The 24,654-nt window shown below is 52.8% G+C and overlaps 1 protein-coding gene and 1 pseudogene across 1 annotated transcript in view; both read right to left on the minus strand.

Moving 5' to 3' along the window:
* Positions 1-16,663, minus strand: part of MAP1S (microtubule associated protein 1S) — a 32,418-nt gene extending 15,755 nt beyond the window's left edge. The window contains exons 1-2 of the mRNA XM_063291014.1: positions 16,460-16,663; positions 373-474 (exon numbers count right to left, since the gene is read on the minus strand). Coding sequence (XP_063147084.1) covers positions 373-474; positions 16,460-16,643 — 286 coding nt within the window. The 5' untranslated portion in view covers positions 16,644-16,663. The remainder of the gene's footprint in view (positions 1-372; positions 475-16,459) is intronic.
* Positions 10,808-11,875, minus strand: LOC134488613 (max-like protein X; annotated as a pseudogene).
* Positions 16,664-24,654: the final 7,991 nt, after the last annotated feature.

Consider the following 24,654-nt stretch of genomic DNA (forward strand, 5'->3'; position numbering starts at 1 on the left):
ACAGCACGACGTCGTCTCCTGCCACTGCCTGCCCAGACTGACTCCAGGTGTGACAGCTGGCTTGGCCACGCCCACACTCTAAAGCACACACTTTCTGCAGCACAGATGGAGAGGGGCACGGGGACGACGCGTGGTGGGAACGGACAAGGCCTCAAACACAGTCCAAACGCAGGCCTTCAGGCCCTGCCCCTCAACCTCTCTGCACCAGTGCCCCCTGCGGCCCCCACCAGAATCAAGGCAGAGGAATCAGGCCCCGGGATCCTCCAGTCAGGCCCCAAAGGGCTGGACGAGCTCTCCCCACGGCCTCTGCCGGCTCCCCAGAGGCTCCTTGGCCGAATGCCCCCAGGAGCAGCTTCTCAGCCCTTTCCTTACCTTTCACTATATCCGAAAAAGTCGCAGAGTGGCGGGAGACGAAGAGCTTGAGCTGCTGGTCAAGGTTGCAGGCAGCAAGGTTGATATCCCAAGAACGGATCCCTACGAGAGAGAGAGATGGCACAGAGGCGTAAGAAGCCCTCTGCGGCATGAAAAGCCAGAGAATCAGCGTCCCCCGCTGGAAGCACCTGGGGACAAAGGGGGTGTCTGTGGAAAGCGCTGCAGCAGCCCGCTGGGCCCATCCGACTAGCCGTGCGCTCCTTCCCCGCAAATTCACCCTGAAACCATGAAGGCAACCGATGGCTTGGTGGGCCTGGCATTTTTTTTAACCCTGCTTGGAAGAGGGCTTTGCCCCCCCAACCCCTCTGCATGAGTTCCAATGAAATCACCGTAACCGAAGGGGATGGAGGAAGAGCAAGGACAGGGAGGCGGATTCTGCCCTTCCTGATGCGGACAACCCCGTCAGATTTGGGAACTGGCTGGCTGTTTCCGGGCCACGGCCAAATCCAGCTCCTTCCCCCTTAATGCTTTTCTGCTCTGCTTTCCGCTTGGGCCTTTGGGCTGCCTGCCTTGTGGACATCCGTTTCCTGATTATCAGCCCATCCAGCCACTGCTGCTCCAGAGGGGCCACTTCTCTCTCAGGCAGTGGGCACAAACGTCCTGTGCGCTCACGGAACCCCTGGCCGTTTCAGGCCATCAAAACAAACGACAGGCTGCACCACCAGCCGCTCAAGACAACACAGACACACTTGCTCTGCCACAGAACCAGCAGCAGAACCAGCCGCTTTCGCCCAGGCCCAGACTTCCTGTCCCCGCCCCACCTGCAGGGTGATGCAGGTCCATACAGAACACTGCAAACTGTGCCCGCTGAGGGCCAAGATGGCGCTCTTTCACATGGGGCCCCTGGCTCTCGAGGCACGCTGGCTGTGGCCGTATCTGACTGCGCGAGAATGCCGAGCTGCACAGGCCAAGCCCAGCCAGCCCTTCAGGGCCTCCCTGTTGGAGCCCCGGCGGAAAGGAAGAGGGCCCTCGTCCCAGCCCAGCAGATGAGCAACACCCTGAATGCGCTCCAGGAGCGTGTTTTTTGGAGCTGTAATGGCAAAACCAGCCACGTGCCCCTTCCCCGCAACTTCGCCCTGAAACCATGAAGGCAACAGGTTGCTTGGTGGGCCTGGCATTTTTTTAACCCTGCTCGGCAGAGGGCTTTGCCCTCCCCCAACAAAATAGCGACCCCATGTGTTTTATTTGAATATCTATAATGTAGATTATAGACATTCAAATAAGACACACGGGGTCGCTATTTTGTTTAATAGCAACTCCAAAATTGCCGTGGAATATGGGCATTGTGACAACAATGAAGTGTATTTTATTATTTTGCTTGTAAAGATAGCTAATATCACTACTGCTTTGATTAACTTTTATGGCTCCATTAAGAATACTCCTGAAATTCTTCATAAATGTTTTTCTAGATATATTCTGTAATTTATCAATTATTAATTGCTGCTGACATTTTCAGTATTATTTTAGATTCTCAACTGGACAGGAAAACTTTTAAAAATCCACTTACACTTTGAAAAATTGGGAGGTGCTGGAAACAGGTATTTTGGAAGAAAGTTACTAGACAGCTGGCATTCGTCACACCTTGAGATTGCTTGTACAGAACTGAATTTAAAAACTAAAAACCAGCTAATCGCAGATGATGCCTGAAAAAGAGATCCCTCTTTAGTGGAATATAGAAGGGAAACTTGTCTTTAAAATAAACAGAGGTTCTACCAATAAATTAACCCTTTGGGATGCTTTTAAGGCATTTATTTGTGGAGCCACAATTGCCTTCACCTCTGCCAAAAAAAAAAAAAAATCTGTAGAGAGCTCTTCTGGTACAGTTGGAAAAAATGGCTAAAGACTCAGTTTTGTCTTATGCCATAAATCCCACAGATGAATTCTATACTGTAAAGTATTTGTGGCAACCAAGTTAAACATTCAGAATATTAATCAGAACTCTTGGGAATCAAGAGATAAAGCTGGAAAGTTATTGGCTCTTCAGTTGAAATAGCAAAACAATAAATTTTATTTCTGGAATTCAGGCCAATGACGACCAGTTTCATACTGAGACAGAATCTACTAATTGTCAGCTTTTTTTAAATTTCTCATAGAGACAATCCATGGTCCTGCTGGCTTCCCAACTGCATGATATAGGACTTTTATAGATTTATTGGCACCTATATTATTAGAGGTTAAAATGAGTCATTTACTCTTAAAACATTCTGTTCTTTGTTCTGTGAGGCCTATAATCTTAAAGCCAGAGAGATCTGCAAATGATAGACCACCATTGTTGCTTGTAACACCATCCATAATTAACCAATTTCAGTCTAGATTTATAAAAAATACACAGGCATCTGACAATATTCCTTGGTGATAGATATTCTGGACACGGCAGCAGATATGTAAGAGCTGTTTTATTTTGTTAGATGCTGAAAAAGCTTTTGATATGGTTCAGGCTGAGTTTATATATTTTAAGATTAGGGTTTCTACCATCTTTTGTGCCTTGATTTAATTATAATTTAGCATCTTTACCCTGTGGTTAGACTTAGTAAAAATAGATTTGTTTCTGAACCTATTGAGTTACATTGTGGCACCTGTCAGGAATGCCCATCTCCTTTCATTTTTAACTTAGTTCTTGAACATCTAGGATACGTTTTCACACAATCTCAAGACATTAAAGGTATTGTAGCAGTGGATCCTGAATATAGACTGTTTCTATATGTTGGCTTTTTCAGATAACTATTTAGTATCACAAACTAGTTACTGAAGCTATACAACAATGTGGTTGTATGCTGGTTAAATTATCCAGCTGGTTATATTATCAATTGAAAATTGATAATATATTATCAATATATTGCTGGTTATAGTATCAATTGAAAAAAAATCTAATCTGCTCCCCTTGGCATCCACAGACAACTGTAAGAAACTGGGATTCATAAAATACCTAGATTTCTATTTTTCTCAAAATATGTCACAATATATTCAACTGAATATATCTAAATGTATAGATATGACTACTGCAGATATAAGTGGTTAAAACATCCAGAGTCTCTAGGGCAAGGTCATTAATAAAATCAAAATGAGCATTACCTCTAGACTAATATATATTTTAAGAGGAATTCCACTGTTAATTCCTATTAGATGTTTTTACAAAGATAAATTACGGAGAAATGTTTTATTATAGGCTATGCTATTTAAAATCCTAAAAGATGATGCTGTTAAAAGTGCTGCATTCAATATGCCAACAAATTTGGAAAACTCAGCAGAGGCCACAGGATTGGAAAAGGTCAGTTTACGTCCCAATTCCAAAGAAGGGCAATGCCAAAGACTGCTCAAACTACCATACAATTGCGCTCATCCCACATGGTAGCAGGGTCATGCTCAAAATCCGACAAGCCAGGCTTCAGCAGTACGTGAACCGAGAACCACCAGAAGTACAAGCTGGGTTTCGAAGAGGCAGAGGAACGAGAGACCAAATTGCCAACATCCGCTGGATCATGGAGAAAGCAAGAGAGTTCCAGAAGAACATCGACTTCTGCTTCATTGACTACGCTAAAGCCTTTGATTGTGTGCATCACAACGAACTGTGGCAAATTCTTAAAGAGATGGGAGTACCGGACCACCTTTCCTGTCTCCTGAGACACCTGAATGCGGGTCAGGAAGCAACAGTTAGAACCGGGCATGGAACTACCGATTGGTTCAAAACTGGGAAAGGAGTACGACAAAGCTATATATTGTCACCCTGCTTATTTAACTTATATGCAGAGAACATCATGAGAAATGCCGGGCTGGATGAATCACAAGCCGGAATTAAGATTGCTGGGAGAAATATCAACAACCTCAGATATGCAGACGATACCACCCTAATGGCAGAAAGTGAAGAGGAGCTAAAGAGCCTCTTGGTGAGGGTGAAAAAGGAGAGCGCAAAAGCTGGCTTGAAACTCAACATTAAAAAAACTAAGATCATGGCATCTGGTCCCACCACTTCCTGGCAAATAGAAGGGGAAGAAATGGAAGCAGTGACAGATTTTATTTTCTTGGGCTCTGATCACTGCAGACGGTGATTGCAGCCATGAAATTAAAAGGTGCTTTCTTCTTGGGAGGAAAGCTATGGCAAACCTAGACAGCATATTAAAAAGCAGAGACATCACCTTGCTGACAAAGGCCTGTATAATCAAGGCTATGGTTTTCCCAGTGGTGATGTATGGCTGTGAGAGTTGGACCATAAGGAAGGCTGAGCACCAAAGAATGGATGCTTTCGAACTGTGGTGCTGGAGAAGACTCTTGAGAGTCACTTGAACTGCAAGGAGGTCAAATCAGTCCATCCTAAGGGAAATCAACCCTGACTTCTCATTGGAAGGACAGACGCTGAAGCTGAAGCTCAAATACTTTGGCCACCTAATGCAAAGAGAGGACTCACTGGAAAAGACCCTGATGCTGGGAAAGACTGAAGGCAAAAGGAGAAGGGGACAGCAGAGGAGGAGATGGTTAGATAGCATCACCGATGCAATGAACATGAATCTGAGTAGACGGTGGAGGACAGGAAGGCCTGGCTTGCTCTGGTCCATGGGGTCACAAAGAATCAGACACGACTTAACGACTGAACAACAACGAGACCCCTCAGTTTTGGGGGACTAAACTGAGGTTGCCCTAACACAATGGGTGACTTTAGTTTACCGGATTTTCAACTGAACCAAACATTTTTATTTCTGTGAGTTCAATCCAGAAATAAACGTGTGTCATGTTCACTATTTCTTTTGAAAACGGTCTGGCATCTCTAACCCCTTGAAATCCTGGGAAGTTCTGTGGTTGTTACGGTAAACATGAACTCCTTTTCCAGCTTTGAAAGCTGCTAGATAGGTACACATTTAAACTTTGGCCCAGAATCACATGAGAAATTGATCCTGAGCAATAATCTGAATTTGATAAGTAATGGAAAGAGGTTTTACTAGAAATCCTGAGCCAAACAAGGGACAAATATCTTACACTCGTTGATGTATATAGTTGTTTTAAGGATTTTGAGATATTATGGACTGACCACATTTACTAATTGCTTCCACTTGGCAGTATATACAATTGAAACCTGTACTAACAAAACAATACAGTCCAGGTGCCTCAGAAGCTTCAGAGACACCTGGAATTCTAGGATCCTAAGAGAATCCTGCACACCAAGCAGTTCGAAAACATGCAAATGTGAGTAGATTAATTGGTACCGCTTCGGCGGGAAGGTAACGGCGTTCCGTGAGTCATGCTGGCCACATGACCCGGAAGTGTCCTATGGACAACGCCGGCTCTAAGGCTTAGAAACGGAGATGAGCACCGCCCCCTAGAGTCGGACACGACTGGACTTTACGTCAAGGGAAACCTTTACCTTTACTAAGAGAATTTACATTTGAAGAGATACCAATAATTCAATTTTCTACAGAATTAAGAACAAGGTATCAGTTTTTTTGTGTGTGTTGGCATTTAAGAAATCTAAAGGTTCTTTAACTCATATGATTTAGTCTTGTCCAGCCTTAGCTCCCATTTGGTTTCATATCAGGGCATATGTTAACACAGTCCTCAGAAAAAAATGTAGCAGTTAAAAATGTAGAAGGAATTTGAAATGTTATAAAGGGCTTTGGCTTTATTGAGCCTAGAACTTGACAAATGGAATAATTTTATATAAATTATTCTCTTGATGTTAAGGAATGGATATATGTTTGTTATCAAATGTTGCTTTATATTCTAAAAATGAGTAGATCCATGGGTTTCTATTTAGTCCAGATTTAATGCTAAATTTAAGGACTGGATTAATCTTAAAATGGTACTAGATGGCTATACTTTTCTATTAGTTTTGAGTTCTAGTCCCGCATGAGGCATGGAAGCTGGCTGGGTGACCTTGGGCCAGTCACTCCCACTCAGCCCAAATCACCTGACAAGGTTGTTGTTGTGGGGAAAATAGGAGGAAGGAATATTAGGTATGTTTGCTGCCTTGAGTTATTTATTAAAAAAAATGAAGGTGGGATAAAAATAAAATTAAATAAATTAAATAACCACTGTAATGAATGCAGATTTTTTTTTGCTGTATAATCACTGATGTATCTTTTTTGTTGTTTCTCCAGTTAAAAAAATTCGAACTAAAAAAAACGATATTTGCAATTCTTTTAAACAATCAAGTGGCTATCAGGATTACTTCGAATCTAGCACTACCTGGAAGACCAAATTCAGCAAAAGCAAAAAAAAAAAAAAAAATCAACTTAGAGAGGCAGCTACTCTAAATCCCCAGGCGAGAACTTCAAAAGACTAGTCTCCAGAATTAATAGCCTTCACAGCTCCAGCGCACGGGGCCAAACCGTCACAAGGAAACAACTCGACATAACAGACACAGCCTACCACACAGGCTCTCCAGGAGACTGAGGCATTCTTTGGGCATCTCATCTGTCCTACAGACGTCACTGGAGTCACACTTTCAGACAAATTTGGACATCTGCCCTGGAATGAAGTCCAAGAAATCAGAGTTGAGGTCTGGTCCTCATTAGACTGGCTACTCTGTGAGCTTGCAGAAAGCAATACTGACTTGACTAGTAACAACTAAACTCCCACCAAGGCGATGGAACCATCTTTCTATTGTTCAGTGCTGCTTGCAATGAAAAGCAAGTGATTTCTAAAACAAGCAGCTATCAAGCCACTGCTCAGCAAAGGGGCTTCCCCCCTCTCCTGCACGGTGCCAGTCCTGCAGAATGCATTTTCCGTGGCACCATTATTACAACGCACACATTTTGTTTAAAAGCTTCGGCTGGGTCAGGGGGAGAGTGATGCTGTCTGTGGCCTTCCAGCTGCCGTGACTGCATACGATTTTGCGGTGGCTGCCACTTTAATCAGCCTGACCGGGCTTTTACTGGACTTTATGAGGCTTCTGCCTCTCGAACGGAGAAGTCACACTGCACGTGCCGGCTGGGTTCCTCTCTCTTTCCTCGGACCGGCCTAAAACACCAGGAAAGCAACAGGAGAGCCAGATGGCTCTGCAAAGAAAAAGAACCGTTTCTGACAGCCGTTTCCTGTTTGGAGTCCGGAGGGAGGAAGCAGGGCAGAAAAGGGAACCACCTCCGCCAAGGGAGGAAGTGCCAGGCTGGCCGAGCGCGGCATCTTTGCTTAGTCTTCTGCTCCTCTGTCTGTGTGAAGCATTCACAACTTGCACGTGGGCCAGGAGGCCCTTCAGCGGAGCTTGCGGATCAGCAAAGAAAGCATCTGCTGTCATGATTTAAAAAGAGCAGCAAGAGAAAAGGGAACCTGGATGCTACTGTATTGCCGTGTCTAGTTTGCAGCACAGCCGATCAGATAGGTAAATTACCAGTGGGGAATTCTACACCTTCTTAAAGCGGTTTCAAATTCAGAATGAGCACTTCCAACCATACAGCCCCACTTCAGGTTCAGAACAATTCTGGCGAGGTCAGAAGGGGCGTCTGGAATGCAGAACGTTTTGCGTGCCGCCGGCTTCCAGCGCACCCCAAAGAAACCCTCCTTGCTCCCCGTAGCAGGAAGCCTTTGCCAAAAGGCTAAATGTACCGAAAGCGCCTGCCCAGCCTCTCTGCTTGGTGTGATCTCCTTCAGAGACCCGAAGCTCAGCTGACGCAGAAAAGGCGCTCAGTGTCGCCAAAGCCAGAGGGGAGGCCTTGGGAAGTGCCCACCTGATTCTGGAGCTGCTGCCACGTCTCCAGTAACAGGAAAGAACCGACACCCAGGGCTTAAGTTTTTTCCATCCCTGGGGATGTCCATGCGATCTGACAACACAGCCCAGAATCTGTGGCTGGCTACACAGGAGAGCCAAGCTGCACGGTGTCAAAAGTAATGCTGAAGGCAAAGCGCCTACCGACTAAAACAAGGAAGTGCACACGCACACACGCGCTCAGAATCAGCCAGCCTCCGCTAGCTGGAGAAGGCCCGGAGGGAAAGCAGGAAGGGCCTACGGTCCAGCCTGGCCTAAGCGGGGGAGGGGAGGGGCTGATATCACTCCTGCAGAACGCATGACCTGGCTCTGCACTGCAGTTTGGTGCACGGAAACACTGATGGGGCTGCCAAAAGTGTCCATCTGAACAGCGGAGAAGCCCCCATTTCAAGGCACATCACTCCAGTGGAATAGGAGGACGGGACAAACCCTACCAAAAAGCCTAATCAGGCCTAGCTGGAGATGCTGAACATTTCGAGGACAGAAACCACGGGCTTCCCACCCCCTGCCTGCTTCTTCAGACCCACCCAGAGACTCATGAACAGCCTAGAGCATCCCTTGACACCGGTCCTGGCCATCCCCTCATCCCCTCTCCTCCCAGGATGGCCCCTTGAATCAGCTACCTGCCACCCATGGGCCTGATGGTTCATTACTGAACCCCAAGGCTTGGGGTGGTCAAGCAAAAACAGGCAGCTTCTCCCTCAGGCACACCTAAATCCAGCTTTTATTTTTCATCTATTTAATTTCCACCCCATTGTTTTATTCTGGCAAGTACCCAAGAAAGGTAGTCAATTTTTTAAAAACAATATAAAAATTAGCTAGCAGAGTTTAAAATTAACATTAAAATAGATACTAAATTCAAAAGAGATGCATCTTTATAGGTTTTCTACAGCCTGAAAGACGGGGACCCACGAGAGGGAGGGCACTCCTTAGTACGAGAGCAGTGCAAGAGAAGGGCCTCTCCAGAAAGAGAGTTTTACTACTAGGCAGGTTGATAATGGGAGAGGAAGTCCCTGAAACAGCAACACTCTAAAGAAATTGCAGCTTTGAGGAGTCACACCAACCCCTGGAGTTGCACCAGGGAAGCCAATGGCAACCAGTGGGGATCTTCCAGTACAGGTACCACATGTTCTCTGTACCTCGCAGGGGTTAGCAGCCTAAATGCTGCTTTTTACCCCTTTTAAGGTTAGCATCACACACAACACGTTGGGAATGGGCTATTGAGACCGGATGTAACCAAGGCTTGTGTAACTCTTGCCAAATCCAACCAACTCAGGATGAGTTGCAGCTGATGCAGTAGACGTAATTGTGCAAAGGTGCTCCTGACCCCACCACTGCCTGTGCATCCAGGGGCAGCTGAGGATCAGGGAGTATTCTCTGGCTGCCAGTCTGCACTTCCTTCAGGGACAGGGAAGCGCCATCCAAAACAGGTGGGACCACCGTCATCAGACACTGACCAACAGCACGCCGGTCTTGCCTGGATTTAATTTCAGCTTGTTCTCATTATTAAATTTAAAAGCAATGTTCTTGCTATCAACCTCTTCCTTGGAGGACAACGGCCTTGAAGAAAACAAACCTGGATGCTGCTGGCATTGGCAGCATCCCACTCCCAAAGTCTGAATGACCTTCCCTAGTGGCCTCATGTAGAAACTGGCAGCGAGGGGGACAGGCTGAAGTCTGGACTCCACACGTCAAGCACTGCTCCCCCAGGCATGAACTTCTGGACACGAACGGAAGAGGTGGGATAGAACCATTGTAACGTAGCCCTCTCAAGGCCAAATCCTGATTGGGGGGTATCAAAAAATTAGTCAAGCTGTACAGGAGAAAGAGCAATCTTTATATCCAGTTGCCATCATGGTCAACCATCAGGTGACCAAAGCAATTTCTGGTCCATATCCCAACCAGAAGCCCAAAAGAATGGAGCCCAGAAAAAAAATCACAATTATTCAGATTATTATCCAGCACCTTCTGGATCCCCTTTCCCAGAAATGGAATGTTTGAGAGCAGCTTATAATCATGCAAATCTCCGCCAACCAGCAGCATACCCAGAGAGCGGCGCCTATAAAGGACACGGGACCCACCCATGCAACAAGCAGAACAAAGCAAAACAAACAGACAAAAGAACAGGGTGCTGCAGGGGGATTTGGCGTAAGTTCAGTTTATTGCATTATCAGAAACTACGGCTATGGGAGACTAAAAAGATCTCTCAATTTTTGGTGCTAACATAACAATTTTTAAACCTAGCCAAACTTCCATAACAATCTTTAAACCTAGTCAAACAGCTCTGTTTTTAAACTCATTATCCCTAGCTACTGCCTCTTAAACCAAACCTCATGTGTAATGGGCAAAAACTTGAAAACTTGTTTACCAATCTGAGGTAAAGGAAAGTTTCAGGGTTTCTGCACCTTTAAGAATTTGGCACCTTGTGAAAGTGTGACAATATGTTGCTATCAGACAAGTTAATGTATAGGAACGTGTGGAGCCAAGGCTTGAAAGAGGGACACAGCAGCAACTGATCCCCATGAAAAAGAGACAGTTGATTGCTTTTCTGCTCACTGGAGGAGCCTGCAGTGCAGACTGTGAGAGAGATAAACCCTGAAAGTGGCCCTAAAAAAAGCTTGGAGAGAAATCACCGGAAGGAATAGAGCAGCTTCGCCCTCTATCTCCAAATTATCCTGTGCCCTTTCAAGGCTGTCTCTTTGATTGGAAGAGCTGGCTCTTCCCCTGTCGCTGTACACCAGTGACAACGTCTCACAGGGTCTGTGGCCCATGGTGCTCCTCTATCCAGCTGAAAGCACAAGCTGAGCTCCAGAAATGGATATGCATTCCATGGAGATGGAAGCCTTACGGGACTAGAACATGGAGTCCACGCTACCCTGGGAAACAAAGACCTTTACCTGGTCAGAGACTTGATTCTTTCCTTCACTGGGATTGTCACAATCTCTTCATAGTGTTTGTTTGTTTGTTGTGTGCCTTCGAGTCAGTCCTGACTCCTGGCAACTGCCTGGACTAGTGCCTGCAGTTTTCTTGGCAAGGTTTTCCAGAAGTGGTCTGCCATGGCCTGCTTCCTAGGGCTGGGAGAGCGCAACTGGCCCAAGATCACCCAGCTGGCTTCCTGGTTCAGGCGGGACTAGAACTCCCGGTCTCCTGGTTGCTAGCCTGATCTTCAAGGCCATCGCATCTTTCCGGAGCGTGCAGACCTCTTCCTCGTTTCCTCTTTTCCTTCTGCAAGAACTAACTATGACCAATGGTCTTCTGCAGCACCCTGCTGAGCTGAGCGCCTACTGAGAAATCCTGCTGCTGGCAGGTGGGTACACCTGCTTGCAAATCATCATGACCCTTCTTGATAGCCTCCCTCCTCTCCTGCTCAGCCTGCACGAGGGCGTGGTGACAGTGGTTCTTGTATGTTTCTTTCTAGCTGTCTGGTTGGTAATCGGAGTCTTCGCCACCCGCATTTGATACTGAAGAGGCGCTGACAGAGCCAACCCTGCTCGCTCTCACTGCAAGGCTCCCTGTTCTCCTGTTTTCCACAAAGAGTGCAGAATCCAACCCACTCTCCCTTTAAGGCAGTGTTGCTCAACCTGGGCAGCTTTAAGCTGTGTGGACTTCAACTCCTAGAATTCCCCAGCCAGCATGCACATGGGAATTCTGGGAGTTGAAGTCCACACAGCTTAAAGCTGCCAAAACGCTGTCATAAGGTATGCCCACTTTCCTCTCCAAGGAATTTCCAGAGAAGCCTGACTGCTCCGCCATCCTTCCCCTCCCTCAGGCACACGCTTATCCACGTCAGAAGAGGTTTTCCTCAGCACAGAGCTCACGACTGCCTCCTTTCAGCAGAAAGGAATATGTCCCGCCATGAAGAGGCCCGGATCCTCTCCCTCAACTATGGGGCCAGTCCTACACCAGCTGATCTAATAGTGGGGAAGGACAGGTGTCGGGCAAAGAGGCAGTGACCCTCCTCTCTCTCCATACCCAGGGCACGCCCTCCAAATCTCTAAGCCAGAGGGAATTCAGATAACAGGACAAGAGGAGGCCTGTACACTGACCCAACACTGGTGTCCCAGTCAAGACGGATCCCGTCAACTCTGTTTGGAAGCAAGGATACGCATTCCTCGCAAGGAGGCCTGCTGCAGTTTCTTTGTGGAGGAAATGCAGCCCAATATGAAAAGCGAAGCACCGCCTGTTTGGGCCGGCGCAGCACAAGTGGCCCTTCAGACAGGTTCCCTCCCTGCTGGATCCATCCCACCCACCTCCCATCAACTTTGGGGTTCCCACCTCCCTTGCAAACCAAGAAGCCCACTTGGCCCCCTAAGAGGAAGGCAGGCTCTTAGGAGCAGTTGTGGGCATCTGCCTCGGCCATCACTGTATCCCACAGATCAGCCGGGGCCTCAACAGCATCACCGAATGGAAACGCAGAACATTTTCCCCAGGCACCCAGATCCATCAGGCCTTTGAGTCAGACGATTTAAGCTCCCTTTGTCCCTGCAGAGGTTTATGCTAGCTGTTAGCCGAAAGCTGACAAGAGCGCGGCCTGACAAGGACAGCGTTTGCGTGGAACACACCGCAGACGCTCTGGGACCGGGAGCGGCGCAAGAGGAAGCACCACCAATACAGCCGAGCGGCATCTACCAAGCAGCTGTCCGTGACTGAGACAGAAGAGCAGCTGCTGTCTTTACAACCAAAAAACGACACCAAGCTTCTAGCCATTATGGCTTCAGGCGACGTTAAGGTGAGAGGAATGCCGGCAATGGATCAGAAGCCTCAGTCAGTCAGTCAGGGAAGCCCTTCCCCGTCCCAGTGGGGCTTCCGTTCGCCCACCTCAGCGGAGCGCTTTGTCCCACTCTCTCTTCTCCTGCCCCCACGGCCTCTTTTTCAGCAGACAGTTCAAAGAATTGACTGTGGGTCTGTCCTTGCACAAAGTCGATCTCGTAAGCTCAGCTACAGATGACCTGAGTGCTTAAATTAGGAACTTCCTAACGTAGAGATGTCATACATAACAGCCTCCATCGATTGTTCTGATGTTCTGAGTAGGCAACTGTGAGAAATACTAAAATAAATATATTGGGTTGGGCAGAGAACAACACTGCTGGCAGGTTTTTTTAATGTTTTTAAATTTTATTTTAATTTGTATTTGTGTCTAACTGTTTTTAACTGTTATTTTAATCATTTTAACTGTTTATTGTACGCTGCCCAGAGTCATGTTTGCGAGATGGGCAGCTATATAAATCTGATAAATCTATAAGGAAAGCAAGCAAACAGGCCACAGTTCTTCCACCTCCCACACTTCATCCTTTTCCCACCTCTGTGAGAAACAAAGTTCCCCCATTTTTTCATCAATGAAAACAAAGGTCCAAATAAGAACCGGAAGAAGGATGAGCCACCGACCGCGACATCTCCCGGCCAACAGGCAAGGGCAAGGCCTTTCATCCAGTCTGCCAGAAGAGAGGCATCCAACAGGTGCACACACAGCCCTGGCTCCAGGCCTCCGTGCACCTTGCCAAGGTGACTCAGATGCACCCAGGAAAAAAAAGCAGGCCTTCCAGCCCTGGGAAACCACCCATCTCCTGGGCCTCCAGGGGAAACAGGAGTAATTGGGAGCAATTTGCTCTCTGAAAACACTTCCAGAAGGGAAGGAGTGGTCAGGCCCTCCTCCAGGAATGGGGCTACCTGGCGGCTTGCTTTGGTTTCACTTGGCTGGAATCGTCCCCTTCTTCTTTCTGCCAGCCTGGGAGGAAAAGGCTTCTTTCGTGCAAAGCGTGGCACTGCAGCCCCAGCACGAGGGAGCAACTCCTGAGTGGACAAGAACAAGTTCCACTGCTTCAAGGTCAACTGGATCATCCCAACAAGCACAACAACCTTGGCACCCACCCCCCTCTGCTTCCCCCACAGCTACTGCCCAGGGCTGGGGATGCTCCAGAGCAGCTCGAAATGTGGGGCAAGGGGCTGCAACAAACAGGGGAAGTCGACAGACGTCCAGGACATACCCCAAGAGACGAGCTGAAGCAGCCCTCCCCAGCTCATGTTCCAGGTGCAGAGGATGGGGGGGCACTGTATCCCAACGCACCCAGGGACACTGTCTTGGAGGAGTCCGGTGCAACACGTTATCCCTTCTTTCCCAACCAAAACACTGGTTTCAATGATTTGCTCCAAGATTTGCTCCAAGACGTGGCTTTTCCTTAAAGAAGAAAGGCGAGGGGTTGTAGCAGGCAGAGGAAGCAACCGCACCCCGGGTGGAAAAACAAAGGCAGCCTCTGCAGCCTCTCAGCAGAAAGCAAGGGTGGACGGAGGCCGCGGTCCAAAGTGAGCTCAAAAGCCAGGGCTGCCCTTTTAACGCTCCAGTCCATCTCCTCCTACGGTGCCCTCAAGCGGCTGCACCACAAAATCCAACTATCACGCAGTGATGAGATCACACAGTGAACCAGGAATGCCAAACAGCCCACGGAGCCCAGCAGTTATGACCTCAACTTCCTCCCTGAATTAACCGTGCTCCATTATCGGAGTCCAGCTTGCTTCCCGGCAGGAAATACCACCATGCCTCAGTCTCTCTTCCAGCCTTCTGCATCCTTTGCACATTTAAAAATGCTTCTTCCATCTCATCTGGAGCAACACTCTGTCGTCACCCAGATTCCACAGATGCCAGTTAATTCCTGCTTCTAGCAAAACTAAGGAAGTATCAGGGAGACACATCCCAAATCCCCATAGCAGTGATCCTAGGGCACTCCTTTTCCCACCCCAGAAGAAGTTCCAGAAATCAGCACTCATTTCTGCCTTAAAGAGATTATTATTTATCTGAAGGTGTTATAGCCACCTAACTCCAATGGTCTCTGGGCAGTGTTCAAAACCAAAACACCATAAAAACAGTTAAAAGGTAAAACCACACAGGCCGCCTGGACTAAAACAGTCAGAAAAGCAACATAAATCACAACGGATGGACTTCTCCCAGCCTCAGTCAGAAAGATGCCACATGCTCCTGAAGGGCTGATGTGGATTCCCGTCCATCAATGCAGCCCGTGCCGACACATGCGCCTGCACACAGGAGGCCTGCGTGGGAGGGGGAGCAAACAGGAGGGCTGCCCAATGACCCTGCTCCTGGCCACCCTACCCTGGTGAAGCGGGGGCTGGGAAGAGTCCCGGAGCTAGATGGGTGCTTGGAAGCACGTCCACACACCCTGCAAGGACGAAACTGCTCTTTCCTTAGGAACTGGAAAGCCACTTTCTGCATAAGCAAAATGACCACCAAGCAGAGCAAAAGGGGATGCCAGAGCAGACCAGGAGAAAGAGAGGCCAGGGCAGCATCACCCCTTGGAGAAAAAGGGTTCGTGCCTCCCACCTTCAGCACTGACTTTACACCCTCCACAGTGATCCTGCCACCCCTTAACACCTGTGTTCCCTATTCCATCAATCTGTGTGCCTCCTCAATCACCCAGGTACATCCAGATGGCTGGGTGTTTGGCAAACATCCGCCGCGAGCGCGCCTCGAAGTTCCGACTCCTCCTCTGCTGCCCTCTCCCCACCTGGCAGAACCGCCCCCCCCCAGGCAGGGAAGCCCCAATCCCCGGAATTCAGGAAGGGAAGGCCAAGCCTAACCGCCCGGCGATTCGGCAGGCAGCGGCTGGGCTGCGGAGAGCGTTTCGGCTGACGCTCGCGCTGATTGATACCGGGTTTCGCTGCGATCTTCGCTCCAAAGGCGAGCGCGGCTGCAAGCCTCGGCCAGAGAGAGAGAGAACGCCAAACCACCCTCCAGGCTCCCGAACGCCCTTGGGATGGGCGGCCTCACCCAGAGCCCCGGGCCCGTCTTGGCCCCCTCTCAAAACGACAGGCCTGGGGTCGGCTCGTCCTCCGCTCCGGCGCAGCCCCTCTCCCGGTCTCCGGCCCGAAGCCCGTTCTCGGGGCGCTCCGGGGGAGAAGACCCAGTGCCGCCGCCCAGGAGGAACAACACTCCAGTGCCCCGGAGGCGCGAGCCCCGCAAACCGCCCGCTTCTCCGACCGCAGCCGAGCGGGGATCCTCTCCGGGGACCGGCCCGCCCGCCCCTTCGGTACCCGCGGCTTCGAGGCTGTGAGGCCGGACGCGCCTTCCAGGCCCCGGCAAAGCGCGCCCGAAGGAGACCCCGGCCCGGCCCGGCCCGCGGGGCAGCGGCGGCCAGCGGGCCCCGTCCTCCCGCGCCGGCGGAGAAGGGAGCGCCCGGCCGCCAGGGAGGAGGCGCGGGCACGGGGCCCAGGCCCCCAGGAGGCCCCGCACCCCCGCCCGGGCCCCCTCCGACGCGGGGCTTCCCCGCCCCCACTCCGGAGGGAGGGGAAGCCCCGCCGCGCCCCTCCCCCACTTCCGGCGCCCCTCACCGGCTCTGACGGCCGCCAGCACCGCCCTGCGCAGCCCGGGCCGGCCGCCCCCGGCGCCGAAGACCACCAGCAGCGAGAAGCGGTCCGGGGGCGGCGCGAGCGAGAGGGGGGCAGCCGCGGCGGCGATGGAGGGGCTGCCGCGGCCACCGCCACCCCCGGCCGCCGCCGCCGCCGCCGCCGCCATTTTGGTTGGCGCCTCCGAGGCGTCCGTTGGCCACGCCCACCCCGCCTAGCTCTGCCGGCGCCCTAGCACAGACCCCGCCCCCTGCGTTGCCGTCTGCCAATGAGCGGCTGACAGGGACAGCTGGGCGTGACCAAGGGAGGGCGCCAATGAGCAGGCGGGGAGGGTCTCGGAGGGAGGCCGCAGAGGAAAAGCGGCCCTCTGGGCATGGACAGAGTGTGGTGCGCACTCGCTCGCCTGCCTGTGGGGTTTTTACCCCTTTCCTCCCCCGGGGCGGTCAAACGGAATATGAGAAAACATCCAAAAGGACAGAGTTGTTGAGGAGGGTCTCCTGCGGAGTCTGAAAGAAGGCCCGAATATACAGTGCTTTTTTCACTCTGGAGGAACAATAGCCTCCCGAGGAAGAACAGGAAGCTCTGAAATAGAGCGCTTCCTCTGTGCATATGCAGTTTCTCCCTGTGGTCTGCAGGGGAGAGTTGACATGAGACTGAGGAAATATACCTGCCCTGACTTGGATCCCTGGTTTGCTCCCCAGGGCCAAATGATCGATTGTAAACTCAGGGAGAGAAACCTTCCTCTCAGTCTCCACGTGGGGAGGGGAGACCATGCACAAAAGCTCTGAAGAAAGTCTAAAGTTATCTTACCTCTGAGCATACACAGAGTGCTTTTCCCAGAGAATAACTGAGGGTTAAAAGAATGTTTAAAAGAAAGTGCCCTCTCAGAACACCATTTGCAGAGTCCTTTCCTAAAGGAATGTTTTAGAAAGGTGGTTCCTGGCCATGCACAGAGGGTCTATCCTGTGCAAACTAAAGGAAGGCCCTGTCAGGGAGGAAGAGGAAGGGGAGAGACACTGTCTATGCACAAAATGCAATGCGAGTACATGTAGAGTGCTTTTTTTCTCTCAGGCTTAACGAAAAGAAGGTGTACTGCACATGTGCAGAGTGTTTTTAGTAAACAAAGGAATCCCCCCACCACCAATAAGCAAAACATAAAGCCAACAATCCAGCAATTGCCAGGAAGAGCCAAGGGCATTGCTCAGGAGAAGGCCTGCAAGGCCCTGCTGCTGAGCCCTCCATACTCCTCCTCAGGAGCAGGGGAGGTGCTGGCCCGGCCCAGGGATCCAGGCCCTCCATCTGGGTTGGAGCCTTGATCTCCAGTACAGCCCTCCCCCCTCCCTACCAGGTGCCTGCGATGTCTGCCCCTCCCCCAGGGCTATAAAAGCCTCTCTGAGGACTAGGCACTTGTTGGCACCTGGAAGCACAGCTGGGGAGGAAGCACATCCCCTTCTGACTCGGGATGGCTCCTGCGGCTGTTGGCCTCCTCTTTCTCCTCCTGAGGGCCCTGCAGGTGGGCCTGGGCAACGGGGCAGCCTTCTGGGGGGCTTCTTTACGGAGCTGCGAGGAGGGCCGCATGCGGATCCTGCTGACGCCCAGGCCCAGGGTGGCCTCCTCAGTCATCAGGCTTCTCGGTCAGTTCCGCTGCGCCGTGTTGCGGGAGTGGGGCCCCAGGCATGAAAGGGGGGCCAGGTGTGGGGCCAGCTTCTCAACCCTCCAAGCGGCTGAGCCGCAGGCGGGGAAGGCTGCCTTGCTCCGGAGGAAGAGCCGGCGGGGGTGGGGAGAGGCAGGCTCCCTCTGCCGGAATAGCTGAGGTCACTCTGGGCACTTCTGGGGGTGATGCTGCTTCCCCCTCCCTCCCTCTCTCTCTCCTTTTTTGTAATGGGGCCTTTTGCTGCCTGAAAGCAGCTGACCACCCAGGGTGCTGTGCACCCTTATGCAGCCATTTTAAAAACAAATATTGTTGGAATTTATCAGCGAAACCAGCGTGTTGCTAAATGTCCTACTTGACCGGCAGCTTCTGCGTGTTCCAAAACCTTTCTGCCGATATTTTTAAAAGTTTAATTTTGCATGCAGGTTGCCCTGGAGTGGTGGGGAGGAAGGCTGGCAGGCAGGAACAAAAGTGTGCTTGTGCACATCAGAGTCTCCTGTGCCTCAGTTTGCCTTGCACTCACTTACACACTTGTGAAAGACCCACGATCCGACTGTCTCTCGCATGCAAGAAAACTCCCCTGGCAGGCAGGAGGCGATGCTTCTGCCTTAGGGAGCCCCGCACAAGGCCGGGCTGGGTGTCCCTGGAGGCTCCTGCCGGGCACAGGCTGTGCTGGGCTTTCCGAGGGGCGGCCACCCTGAGGGGGCCCGGGGTCACCGCCCCACTTCTCAGGTGAGGGGCAATCTTGAAGGGAGCAGCCTGGCCCAGACTGGTGGGGGTTAGCTCTCCTCCCACCCCCATTCACACTTCCCACTGGCTGGGTGTACAATATGGGAACCATCAGACACCAGACTCTGGTTTGCCGAATTACTGACTTGCCTGGGTTTATCTTCTGAACTGACGTGGATCAGAACTGCTGGGTGTGTTTTGCCTTCCTTCCAGCTTCAGAATAGGTGCTTTGCCCTGCCAAGCCTGGGTGAACACAGCCAGCCACACTATCCTTGAGCAGGCCAAGATTCCTGGAGAACCCGCCCCAACATGGAAGTCAAGTGTATTAGAGGGTGGGGGGGGGGGATTTCTGCCAGCCTCGCAGCTGGAAATAAACAAACTGGGGCCGTGTGGAGAAGCACCCAGATGACCTTGGAGACTGCCCAGACATAAATTGGGCCTAGAAGAGGAAGAGATCTCTCAAAAGGAGTGCCAGCCAGCCACACCTTCACCTTCACGAGCCTGGCAGGGAAAACTGATTGGGCTTTCAAGGATCCCCAGAAGAGAGTTCCAGCATTTCTTGTGGATCCTGGTTCCTGACCTGGCGCACCTCAAAGGGGTGACAGGAGGGGAGATGGTACCCAATTTAGCAACGCTGCTGCCTCTTCCCCGATCCCCAGACCCCACAGGGACCCCCCGTCTGCTGAAGAACGACTCCGCCTGCGGGACCTTGGTGACCACTCAGCCAGACGGCTCCGTGGCAGTGGAGATGGCCCTTGATGGATGCTACACCAAGGCGCAAGTGAGCATGGGGCTTCTGGGCGCAGGGTGGGAGAGACCACCGGCTGGAGGTCTCCAAGTTTCCCAGCCAACAGGGCTTCGCTGGGACCCCCTCCCCATCCATCGGGGCAGCAGGGGACGCAGCCAGGGAGCGCCCAGAGAACGGGGTCAGAATTCTGGGCAGGACTTCTGTGGACTGTTGGGCGTGAGTCTTTGGGCATGCTGCGGGCGGCTGCTTCTGCATCCCCTCTTCTCGACTGGAGCCCCGGATGGTCCTCTCCTTTGCCTTCCCCACAGCCTTTCTTAGCCAGGATTCTCAGAGGTTGCCCTCAAAACAGCCCTTGTTCCAGCTGTTGGGCCTGCTGGCTGGGGCAGACTGAAGTGGTAGGAAAGGCAAAAGCAGCGTTTTTGTGGGCTGCGTTAACGGAAGTGCCCCTTCCAGATCACAGGAAGCAGTTTTGCTGCACTCAGCTCTGCTTTGGTCTGGCCTTCCTCAAGGACGGTGTCCTGTCCCAGCCAGCGTGCCAGACCGGAACAGGAGGATCAGAGACAAGGACCTAAGGAAGGGGCTGGGAGCACTTAGCCTGAGAGCCTTCCTGGAATAGCTGAATCGCCCTGAAGGAGATCAGGACTGGTTCTGCCTTCTTCCAGAGGGAGGGAATTGTGGAAGATAAGAACAGCGCAGGAGCCCCTGACTCAGAGGGGCTGGGCTCCCCTTTGCCTGCAACCAGTGGCTTCGCTGCGGTTGCTCGAATCAGGATGCTTGACTCGGAGCAGGGGTGGCCCCTCCAAAGAGGGGGTTCCAGGATTGGAAAGAGTTCTGGAGCATCCTTGACTGGAGGATCAGGGCCCTCCATTAGTGCCCGGCCCCAGGAAGTCACGGGCTCAGGGGAACAAAGATCTCGCAAGCTGGTGCTGCCGTCACCAAAGGTGGAGAGGTCGGGAGGGAGCTTGTGAGCTGGGTTGCCGCTTCCCCAAAGCGAGGAGATGACCGCTGGCTCCTCCCTCGCCAGGACGGGAGCTATCGGACGACCGTCCAGATCGAGGGCATCAGACCTGATGGGCGAATGACCTCCTATAAAAAGGAATTGAGGTGCCCAGAGCCACGTTTAGGTAGGGCAGAGGCTTTCGTCTTGGATCTCTGGGGCGGCTTCCCTGGCTGACCACAGGGTGCGGGGGTCCCCTTGCAGCGGCCTGTGCCACCTGGGATGCATCTGTGGGATCCCGCCTTCAGGGCCTCATGCTGTGCCAGTAACACCCTTGGGGGCAGGAGGAGGGGTCTCGCTCCTTGGGTCCTCCTGCCCCCAATGCTGCTGTGGGGTTACAAGAAGCATTGTAAGAGAACTCTGCTTCTTAAGAAATGAAATTACATTCTGTCACCTTTGAAATACCCAGAAATAGAAGCAGGAGTACCCAACTTTTGGCCCAGCAGCCTGGTCCTCGAAGGGCACAGCTGATGGGAAAGAGAGGAGATGGACGTGCCCTTGTCCAGGCGCCAGGGTTGCTGGGAGAGAGCAGGGCTTCCTCTCGTGGGAGTGAGGCCCATCCCTGGCCAGGTGCCCAGGGAAGCTGGGACGGGCACAGGGAGATTTTACCAGGGGCTTGTGGCCCAGCCTGCCTGCCAGGAAACTGCCTTCCTGCATCCGGCAAGGAGGGCAGGCTCCCTCCTGGCTCCTTGAGTGGAAGGGGACAAGCAGCCCCCCTTGCCCAGGCCTTTCGGGGAGAAGGGGCTTCCTGCCCCGCTGCCCTTCTGCCTGTTGCCCAAAGCTGCTGCAGTCCATGAAGGGGAGGCTGAGATCATAAAGGGGGACTGTTGCTGTGGGAGAAGCCCACCCTGGCCCTGGCCCTGGCAACTGGAACAGAAACAGACCCCTCCCTTCCTCCTGCCAACGCAGATGCGGATTGGCATGGCCTCCCTCGGGTTCCTGGTGGTTCTGATGGCTTCTGGGTCTTCTGCTGCAAACGTGCCCCCCCCTGGGGTGGGGAGGGAGCAGCAGGACCCACTGCTGCTGCTTCAGGGTAGGTGCTGAGCCAGCTGGGGAGGGCCGGGAGGATCACCTGCTTCCAAGAGTCCATGGCCACCCCTGGGCGAATCCTGAATTTACTCCCACCGTAGTGTTGGGTCAGTGTCATTCTGGGGAGGGAAATTTACACAGACTGGGGCAAGCTCTCCATAGGCTTAGTAGGGACGTTCCTGGCCCAGCTGGTATCCACCAGTGGATTCTCCCTGCTCCAACCTTGGGGTTCATGGGAGGGCCATCTGCGGCCTTGGCTGCCTCCAGCTTCTGCGCTGTCCCACCCGCCACCGCCGCCACTGGCACCAGGGAGTCCTGTCTTGCTTTGGAGCAAGGGAGCTGCCCTCAGGAAGGTTGGGGGCCCTTGAGGGAGCCTCCGGTAGGACCCCACCGGAGCACTTTCCTTCTCAATGCAGCTGCACAGGGACGTTGGGAGAGAGGGACCCCAAGCAGAGCAGCCTCCCCAAAGGGAAGCCTTGGCCGGCCGGGGCCTGACTCAAGCCTGCTGGAGGGTCGCTCCGGAGAGGCTGCAACATGCAAACTGCTGACTGTCAGCGTGGGATTGCAAATGTGGGCTGTGGGAACGGCTGGCTCACACAGCGAGGGCTCCCACAGCCCTCCTGTACTGCCAGCCAGCCAGCCACCCCTGCGAGCTCTGCCCCCTCGTGGGAATCAGTGGGGGCCCAGGGATTGTCCGTTCCAGTCGTCTCTGGAGCGACCCTCCAGCAGGCTCCAGAGACACCGTCCTCCTTGTCCAAGCCGAGCTTGGGCCAGCCTCTGGCAGAGAGAGGGGCCCTGGCCCTGTGGCCCATGGAGCAACAGCTTCCCCGAGGCACCTGAAGGACAAGCAGAGGGGTCTGGGGCACTCCTCTTGAGTGGAGGGTCTGCTGCAGGGTCCTCATGGCTGGCCGCCTTCTCTTCCCTCAGTCCTGGATCCTCCCAGCACCAGCCTGTGCTCCGTGGTCCAGCTGGCAGACCGACTGCCCTGCGGCCCCCATCGGGTCAGCCATGGCGAGTGTTCCCACCTGGGCTGCTGCTTTGACCCCTGGGACAGAGTGACCCCCTGCTATTTCGGCAAGACAGGTGAGCTGAACAGAGAGGCACCCCTGCAATGCCAGGTGTGGGAGCCCCCCCCCCCCCAGGCCCCTGCTGGCTAGAGAGAGACTCCAGGCAGCGGCAAGCAGGAGCAGAACCCCCCTCCCAGATGAGGAGCAGCTGCAGCTGCCCCGCAAGAGGGGCCGTTGCTTCCCTTCTGCACAGCCCAGCTCCAGCCTCACATCCTCAGACTTTCCTGCCCCCCAAGTCTCCTGTGGGGGGGACTCGGGAAGAGTCTCGGTCCCTGCTCTGAGTCAGACGGGAGCCATCTCCGCTGGTTCTTCCCTCTTGTGCCTTGACGCTGTCTGGGCACTGACGGCCCCAGTGGCCCCCCTCCCTTGGGCAGGAGACAAGCGGGTGGCAGAGGGGGCAGCCGGGGCAGCCTAGGCCCCTGAGCTGTTCTGAGGGCCCCAGAAGGGCCTGCTGGCGAATGAAAAGCTGGGATGAATGGGCCATCCTTGTGAAAGTGGAGGGATGAGCTGGGATGCCGGTTTCTCATTCTCTCCACTTTGGGGGTGGAGGATGTAACCTTTTCGGGGGGGGAATCTTGCTGCTGCTGCCTCCCTGCCAACAATCGGACGAGGGGGTCGGATCCCTATCAGGGCCATGAAAGTAACTGGAAGGGAATCCTCCGGTCCACCTTCCTGTCCCCGCCACCCCCTCCCTTCAGGGAGGCCACCGCTTGATGGCCTTGGAACCAGGCTGCTTCCACCCTGCGTTTCTGTCCTGGGCCAGGGGTGGGGGGAAAGCAGGCCCCTGAGCTTTGGCCCAGCAGCCCCTCACTCTCCGCCCCTCCGCTTTGCCCAGTGACAGCGCGCTGCACCCCAGAGGGCTTCGTCTCCCTCGCCGTCTCCAGAGATGCCGTCCTCCCACCACTCCGCTTGGACTCCCTGCGCCTCCTGAGCAGTCGGGGTGAGCACTGTGGCCCTGTTGCCCGGAACAAAATATTTGTCGTGTTCAACTTTCCACTTTCTGCATGTGGAACAACCTTCAAGGTAAGCGGGGAGGGTGTTACAGAACCACAACCCTGTGAGGTAGGGCGGCCTGGGAGAGGCCGGCTGGCTGACCGTCACCAAGGTCTCCCAGCCCCTCATTGACCGCTGTGCCCCACTTTCTCTTTGAGCTTTAAAATGGAAGGGGTTAAAGCGAGAGAGAACAGTAATTATTTTGAAAGTCTTGGATTGTTATGATTATTGCTTTAGATCTACTTACCGCCCTAGCTTGCTTTAATCTGGAAGCCATCAGTTGCATAAGGCCAAATCTAAGTTATGCAGCACCAGAACATTGTTTGGGGGGCCTTAGACCATTCCTAACCAAGCCACCCCCCTGCCTACCACCCCCAACAGTACTTGCAGTCAGAATCCAGCAGTTCAAGGAGTGGGAGAGCAGCTTTTTCGAAGCCACCAGGCGGCGAGTACCAGTTAGGAGGGAAGGAGAGATGTGATGGGATCAGCCACGTGCTTTTAAATAGTTTCTGACAGTCCCCTCTTCTGGCTTTCCAGCAGGCCAGGGAGCCAGGGAGACACCCCCCACCACCCCCAGTTAACTTTGCTCAGACTCTAGAAATGCCGAACCAAGGACAAAGGCAGAGGGAATCTGCAGCGGCCAAGAGGCTTGCTCCAGGAAAGGGGAAATTCAGCCACGCTGGCTGGGCTGCTGTTCCCCGGGCTGGGAAGGAAGGCCCGCTGGCCGGCCAGCAGAGTCATCCTCTCAGCAAGCTCTTTCTGTGCCAGGACACCAGAGACCATCGGATCTACGAGAACGAGCTCTTGGCAGACAGACGGGTCTTCCAATCCTCTTCGGGCTCCGTCACCCGGGACAGCGACTTCAGGTGATGGGTGGGAGGTCCCTGGGCAGCAAGAAGCTGGAAGTTTCTTGAAAGGATGGTGGGGAGCCTGAGGGCCAGTGCCAAGACCCCCCGAGACAAGATG

Source organism: Candoia aspera, chromosome 1, assembly GCF_035149785.1.
Source record: "Candoia aspera isolate rCanAsp1 chromosome 1, rCanAsp1.hap2, whole genome shotgun sequence".
NCBI lineage: Eukaryota > Metazoa > Chordata > Lepidosauria > Squamata > Boidae > Candoia > Candoia aspera.